Source organism: Camellia sinensis, chromosome 6 (genome assembly GCF_055761805.1).
Source record: "Camellia sinensis isolate YWXY chromosome 6, ASM5576180v1, whole genome shotgun sequence".
Taxonomy (NCBI): domain Eukaryota; kingdom Viridiplantae; phylum Streptophyta; class Magnoliopsida; order Ericales; family Theaceae; genus Camellia; species Camellia sinensis.
The window spans coordinates 177102392-177110761 of NC_138966.1; the positions used below are offsets into that span (position 1 = coordinate 177102392).

Here is an 8370-nt window from a genome sequence, read left to right on the forward strand (position 1 = left end):
TTTAACGGTCAAATGTATCAAGAATATTCAAATTTTCTAATATTTGCTACATTTAATACAAAGAAAAATACTGCTCAGATTTCTGATAATTCTGGTAAACCACCAGCTTTAATGAGAAGGTTATACCAAAACTCCATGTCATCATCAATATTGAAGTTGTACTCATTGACATGTTCCATTGTACCAATAGAAGCAGTCATTGATGAAGATAATGGAAATTGAAATTGTAACTCCTCGGCGAAACCAGCAAAGTCCGATTGCATGGTGGAATTGCCGGTTGATAATTCTTCGGACCAAAAACTTTCATCAATTTGAGGAAATGTCTCAGATGTGTCCATTGATTTGTCCTTAATGACTACGTTGTTTGGTAAGCCAGGTAAGTCTGTGACCGATGAGAGTTCACTAGAAGAATCTTGTGGGGAAGCTGATGCATACTCAGAACTCTCAAAACCCGAATTCATGGTGTTGGATTCACTTGAGGCATTGGAATCACATTTGGGCTCTGTCACTGTTTGTCCTTTGGTGTTGGAGGTGCTTTGATAATTTTTGAGCCTTTTCTTCAAGTGGGTGTGCCAAACATTTTTAATCTCATTGTCGGTCCGACCCGGTAATCTTGCTGCGATTGCAGACCATCTGATATGTTCATATAAGAAAATTACAGGAGTTTGTCATTAAGTTTAGCTATATATTTGTTTAATTTATAGTGGCCCTAGAGGGTAACATACATGAAAGCATCTGACTAAATTATATTTTAGTTTATATAACTAGGACTATTAAGAGTGCACAAAAGCCTAATAAGATATGATCTATGCATAGATATTAGTATTAATGTCATTTGGTTTATATGAAAGCATCTGATTAAATTATATTTTAGTTTATATAACTATGAATTTCAACATACACAACATATGTATTAAACAGCATATTGATAATTAGGTATTTGATTAAGAAAGCAGTTACTGTGTGGCATCATCAAATTCAACTGCGGCGGACGTAACAATCAATGTCGACATTGTTAACACTTTCAGTGTAATCAAAATAAGACTAAGATGTCTATAACTATATATTATATAGGAAAATGATAAATTGATAATTGTTGATTTAAACAATAAAATTTATTACTTTTATGTTAGTATTTTGAAAAATAATATAATGAAATATCAATCAATAAATAAAATGGAGCGTTGCTTCAAACACCTAATAATTTTTCATATATATGTTGCTGATCAGATTTTATTATTATTAATATTATTTTTCATAAATATGTTTCTGATCAAAATTTATTATTATTAATATTATTTTTCATAGGTACATTTCTCGAAATCAATGTGATTGAACGTGAGGACCCATATATCATCAGTATGTGGTGGTGTTTGATTCATGGCCAAGAGAATTACATGGTTTCCAACAAAATTGAATTAATGAGAGAAAGTGCAGGGAAAAACACACACCTATTCCCAAGCATTTCGTGTAAGTTGATGATTGTATCCTCTTCTCCTTTACTGAAATTCCCTCTCTTAATGTCTGGTCTCAAGTAGTTGGTCCACCTCAGTCTGCAACTTTTTCCACATCTCAATAGGCCTAAACAAAATCAAGTAAAAAAAATACAATTTAGTCACTTTATTTCAAGAGAAACTTATAATAAGAAGTGATTGAAATTTGTATAATCAACTTAACTTTATATAATTATGTATATATATCTAGTTAGTTAAATGCAAAGATAAAAAAACAAGTAGCAAACTGAAACTGAAGCCAGTTCCAAAAAAATAAAAATAAAAACTGAAACTGAAACTGATGCATTTTTTTTTCTTTATTTTTTTTTTTGCAAAAGAAATAGGTGGGATTTGCAACTACTTTATGCACTGGGGGAAACAAAAATTTGGCATGTCTGGTTGTGTTTTATTCTCTTCGCTTTCGTTTTTCAAGTTTTTTGAAACAAAAATAACGAAAAGTTTGAAAATAGTAAATTTTCATATCATTCTTATTTTTGTAGGTTCTAAAGAGCAATGGAGTTCTTGATATTATTCACTTTTTCACACTAAAATACAGAGATGGTCTATGTATATATAACAAGAGATAATGACCATAACTACCTAACCAACAATTAACTACTTGTGGTTAAGGCCTAACAAACTAACTACCTTCCTAACAAACTAACTACCTCAAGAATACTCTAGAATGCACTGATATAAGCTGAAGCCTTCTGTGCTGAAACTGTAGCTTGAGTGGCTGCTTGAGTGGCTTGTGTGGCTGGGTTATTAGGTTGCTTATCAGCCCCCCTCAAGCTCAGGGGACTGGGAAGGACATTGAGCTGGTGTTGAAGATATTGAAAACGAGTAACAGAGAGTGGTTTAGTAAAGACATCAGCAACTTGATCAGAAGTGGGAATATGACAGATATGAAGCTTCTTGGAGGCAATGCGTTCGCGAACAAAGTGATAATCGACTTCAATGTGTTTAGTACGAGCGTGAAACACTGGATTGTGACTCATAGCTATGGAAGATAAGTTGTCACACCATAGGGTAGGCACAGGAACAGAAATATGAAGTTCAACAAGCAACATCCCAATCCAACTAAGTTCAGCGGAAGTTTGTGCTAAAGCCCTATATTCAGCTTCAGACGAAGATCTAGCCACAGTTGGTTGTTTCTTGGAAGACCAAGAGATAAGATTAGGACCAAGATAGACACAGAAACCAGTGGTGGACCTTCGATCAAGAACGTTACCTGCCCAATCGGAGTCTGAATAAGCATTGAGAAGAAGAGGGCCAGCAGTGAAATGAAGCCCATAAGAGATGGTGCCTTTAAGATACCTGAGTAATCTTTTGACTGAGATAAAGTGACTAGTCATAGGAGAGTGCATGAACTGACAAAGATGATTAACCACAAAAGCTAAATCAGGTCTGGTAAGGGTAAGATATTGAAGAGCTCCGACCAAACTTCTGTACAAAGTTGGCTGAGAAAAGAGAGTATCATTTGCTGCAGTAAGAGAACTAGAAGTGGACTTAGTAGCCATGGGAGAAGAATAAGATTTGCAGTCACTCATACCAGCCTTGGCCAACAACTCTGAGGCATATTTTTGCTGAGAAAGAACATAACTAGAAGCAGTTTTGGTGACAGAAATACCCAAGAAATAATTGACAAGGCCAAGCTCTTTCATGGAAAAGGTTGTATGCATATGTGTAATGAGAGAGTTAATATAGAGAGGATCACTGCCTGTGAGAAGAATGTCATCTACATAGATGAGAAGAATGGTAATAGCAGTAGAAGTTTTCTTAATAAAAAGAGAAGAATCACACTGACTTTGAACAAATTTATGAGTGAGAAGAAAGTTGGAGAAGGTAGAGAACCAAGCTCGAGGAGCTTGCTTTAAACCATAGAGAGCCTTGTGTAACTTGCAAACAAGCTGAGATTTATTAGGCTGAACAAAACCTTGAGGTTGGACCATATACACTTCTTCGTCAAGAACACCATGGAGGAATGCATTAGATATGTCAAGTTGCTTAATGGACCACTCAAAATGTAGTGCAAGACATAACAGAATTCTGATAGTTGGTTGCTTAGCCACAGGGCTAAAAGTCTCATGATAGTCCACCCCTTCAGTTTGAAGAAAACCCTTGGCAACTAACCTTGCCTTATATTGAGCAATAGAACCATCTGAATTTTTCTTGATTCGATAAACCCATTTGCAGCCAATTGCTTGTTTTCCAGGTGGGAGATCAACTAAAGACCAAGTGCCTTGTGTTTGTAAAGCTTGAAATTCTTCAAGCATAGCAGTTTGCCAAACAAAGGAACAGGCTGCCTGTTGATAAGTTTGTGGTTCAGACTGAAGAGAGGAAGAAGAAGGACAAGCAAAGAAAGAAGAGTGAGGAAAAGTGGATTTGGATCTGGTAATCATGGGATGAGTATTGGAATTGAGACAAGGGAGATCAATAGAAATATTGGAAATAGGAATTTGATTAGATGGAACTGTGGATAGAAGAGGAATAGAAGAGGAAGAGACTATTTGAGCTTCTGAATGAGGTTCAGGAGCAGACGAAGAGACTGCTTGAGCTGAGGGCAGGTCAGTAGGAGGAAAGAAAATAGGTGGCTGAGCTGCTGACTGAGGGATAGCAGCTGGTGGTGAACCTGGAAAAGAATGTGGAGCTTGCTGTGACTGAGCTGGTGACGGAGGAATGGCAGCTGTAGGCTGAGGTGCTGCAGTTGGTGAAGCTGGAAAGGGATGTGTATACGGAGATGCTGCAGTAGAAACATGTGATGGAAAAGAAGAACTGGACTGGTCTGAGGGAGACCAAAAGAAATTCAGCAAATGTGAGATGGAAGATGATGCAGAAACAGAAGGACGAGAAGACTGAAAAGGAAAACATAGTTCATCAAAGATCACATGTCTAGAGATATAGACCCTTCCTGTGGTAGGATCAAGGCACCTATAACCTTTAATAGAAGGTTGATAACCAAGAAATACACAAGGAATAGATTTGGGTTGAAGTTTATGAGATGTGTAAGGTTGAAGCCATGGATAGCATCTACATCCAAAGGATCTCAAGAAAGTGTAATCAGGTTTTTGTTTGAACAAAACTTCATACGGAGTGAGATTTTGAAGCTTGAGTGTGGGATGTCTGTTAACAAGAAAGACAGCAGTGGCAAGTGCATCAAACCAGTAAGCCAAAGGAAGAGAGGATTGATGCATAAGTGTCACAGTAGTCTCTATGAGATGCCTGTGTTTTCTTTCAGCAACACCATTTTGTGATGGTGTATGAGGACAAGTAAGTTGATGCTCAATTCCTTTTTGTTTAAGAAACAATTGAAATGGCTTACTCAAATATTCGCCCCCATTGTCACTCCTTAAGACTTGAAGATGAGTATGAAACTGATTCTCAACAAAACTTTTAAATTCAAGAAATTTGTCAAACACCTCACTTTTGTAATGAAGAGGAAAAACCCAAGTAAATTTGCTAAAATCATCAATGAACAACACATAGTATTTACAACTAGAACTAGAAGCAGAAAATGGACCCCACACATCTGTGTGAATAAGGGCCAAAGATTTATTGACAGTGGAATTAGACAAAGAAAAAGGCAATCTATGACTTTTACTAACACAACAATGTTCACACAGACTGGTGGTCTTGTTAGACAAAGTTGAAGACTTAGAACCTAAGTGATGATGAGCCATAATGTGCTGAAGTTTCTTGGAAGATGGATGACCAAGTCTTGAATGCCAATCAGCTGAAGTAGTAGAACATGAAAGACAGACTGATGAAGGAACAAAGGAACCAGCAGAGGATGAAGAAATGAGTGGATAAAGGCCATTGGTGTAGCAACCTTTATACAGAATATTCTGAGTATTCTTGTCCTGAACAAGAAAGAAATCTTTATCAAAAGTAATAGTACAATGATTATCCTTGGTTAACTGATGTACTGAGAGTAAATTGGAAGAAAGAGTAGGCACATGCAACAGGTTGGTAAGATGAAAAGGAAAAGAAGGAGTAGGAAGGAGTCCTTTACCAGTATGAGCAATGGGAAGAGTAGAACCATCACCAATAGCCACTTGATCTTGACCTTGATACGGTTGGTAAAGAGAGAGGTTACGTAAATCATTTGTCATGTGGCTAGTGGCTCCAGAATCAAGAAACCAGTTGGTTTCAGATGAAGAAGGAGAAGAGATGGAGGATGTATGAGCAGAGGCTACATAAGCTTGACTTTGACCTGGAGAGGATTTGAAGGATGAAGAGGAAGCTTGAGAACTCTGAAAAGCAGCATCCAATCTGTGCCAACAGTCTAGAGCAGTGTGGTTTGCCTTGCCACAGATTTGACAAATTAATGGGGCATTAACTGTGCTGTTTACAGAGCTGGAGCTAGGTCCTGGATTGTGTGCAGAGCTATATCTGCTTTTCTGAAACTGATTTGATCCTCCTCTCTGATAGTGACTAGACATCTGACCATGAAACCTACCTCCATCCCTTCCTCTGAAAGGGCCTCTGCCCCTGTAATAGCCTTTCTGACTTCCTTTATTAGCATACTGGCCTCGAGGAGCAATATAGGCAGCAGATCCTGGTATTTCTGAAATTTGTTGATGCTTAAGAGAAGACTCTATGTGAATTGATTCAGAACACAGAAGAGAGCAGAGTTGATCCACAGTAATAGGATCTGATCTGGCTCTTATTGTAGTTTTGAAAGCATTATATTCTTCAGGTAGTCCATTCAGAATTAAAAGGACTAAATCCTCATCATCAACTGATGATGAAGCCAAAGCAAGCTGATCTGCAAGAACTTTGAATTTGTGCAGATAGTCTTCCATAGTTGATCCTTTCTTCACAATATGACTTAATTTGTTCTTCAGTTGATGGATATGAGATCGAGAAAGAGAAGTAAACCGTTTGGCAAGAGTATGCCAAACATCATAACTAGTTTGACAGTGAATTACAGATGTGAAAAGTGAAGGTGATAGAGTTGCTGTTATGCAACTCAAGAGATGTGCATCAATTGTAGTCCATAGAGTATGTTTGGGATTCAGAATTTCAAGATGATTTGAATCTAAGATAACTGGTGCAGGACATACTTCAGATCCGTCCACATAGCCAAGAAGCTTGGTTGCTCTTAAGATGTTGTAAAATTGATTCTTCCAAACTATGTAATTGGATGAATCAAGCTTGATAGTAACGAATGCATTAAGATTTGAGATCAACAATTTGAGGTTTGAAGGAATGGCAGAAGAAGACTCTGGTATACTTTCTGGGACACCTATGGTGATGGAAGAAGCCATTGAAGAGCAGTGCTCGTAGGAGCCTATGGCTCTGATACCATAAAGAGCAATGGAGTTCTTGATATTATTCACTTTTTCACACTAAAATACAGAGATGGTCTATGTATATATAACAAGAGATAATGACCATAACTACCTAACCAACAATTAACTACTTGTGGTTAAGGCCTAACAAACTAACTACCTTCCTAACAAACTAACTACCTCAAGAATACTCTAGAATGCACTGATATAAGCTGAAGCCTTCTGTGCTGAAACTGTAGCTTGAGTGGCTGCTTGAGTGGCTTGTGTGGCTGGGTTATCAGGTTGCTTATCAGGTTCGACAGTTTGAAGAACTTTTTCAAGTTTCTTTAAAAAATAAAAAGTTTGAATTGTTTTAAGAAATACAAATTAATGTATTTCTTTGCCGTATATATATCTAGATGGGGATATACATAGGTAGCTAATTTTCTTTTTTAGCTAATATAGGTAGCTAATTACCAGCTTGCTTAGGAAGAGCACGCCAGTTTCCATGGCCGTGTTGTCGTATGAAAGCGATCAAAAGTTGATCTTCTTCAGCTGTCCATGGCCCTTTCTTCAGTCCCATCTTCTCACAACAAGGCGCTCTCCCCATCCTAGTTTGTTCTTTCTGGGACTCTCTCTCTCTCTCTCTCTCCCTCCTTTGTTTTGTTTTGTTTTGAATTGAGATACCAAAGCTCAAGTGTGTGTTTGTAAATGAAGGGTAAGGGTGGGGGGGCTATTTATACTGAAGATGTACTGCTAAGTCAAAAGAGTTGTAGAATAGTTCAAGGGCCGTACTAGTTATTCAAAATTGCCTAGCTTGCAATTTCCTGGAAAGAGCAGCTCTTTAACTCATATATTTATATATTTTTCTTTAAATATACTAGTTGTGCAATTGAAATTATTAATGATGTTTGCTGTAGTTGGTAATTTTATCTCCATTTTTTTTTATAGGCAGCTCCTTTCCGGTTTACAAAGTGGGCTGGATGGTAGGGGGTGTTGGTGAGTCGGCTTGGTTCAATTTGATACTAATTTTGGAATCAATTCAATCATAATTGGTTCTAAATTTTTAAACCCAGAATCAAACCAATCATACATTAGAACTAATCCAAACCAATCCAATGTAGGTCGGGTTGATTCAGTTTAGAACTACGGTTTCATTATATTAAAAATAATTGAATCAATATTTTCTTTTAATTTGTCTACCTCTAATTTTGCATCAATATTTTCTTCTTCTTCCAAGTGCTTTAAAAATTCAGATTTAAGAGATTTCACAATATCACCACAACTATTATCATGGGCTTATCAACTTCCATTTTATTTGAATTTTGACTCATCCTATTTAAAGAAGAACTTGAAGTAGAGTCTAACATTTCATAATACACATATATACGGTTCATGAGTTCTCTTATTCTCCACACTAAACCATTTGCCTTATCAATAAGCTAAATTATTTACCTTTATTACTCTTAGACCAATCATTCAAAATTTGTTCAATTGCACAGACTTCATGAAAATAGGAATTTGAAGTAACATATAGGACTGGTAATATAAAAACATGTCAATATAATAAAAAAAAATTAAAAAATATATATATATATATATAT

At 36.7% G+C, this 8370-nt stretch overlaps 1 protein-coding gene across 1 annotated transcript; it reads right to left on the reverse strand.

Annotated features, from left to right (window-relative positions):
* On the reverse strand, positions 1–7469 carry LOC114279628 (transcription factor MYB30). The gene is made up of 3 exons (XM_082875520.1): positions 7244–7469; positions 1452–1581; positions 1–633 (listed from the first exon to the last, which is right to left on the reverse strand). Exons 1-3 carry the CDS (start codon positions 7374–7376, stop codon positions 75–77), a joined length of 822 nt encoding a protein of 273 aa, XP_082731646.1. The 5' UTR covers positions 7377–7469; the 3' UTR covers positions 1–74.
* Between the last annotated feature and the right edge of the window lie 901 nt (positions 7470–8370).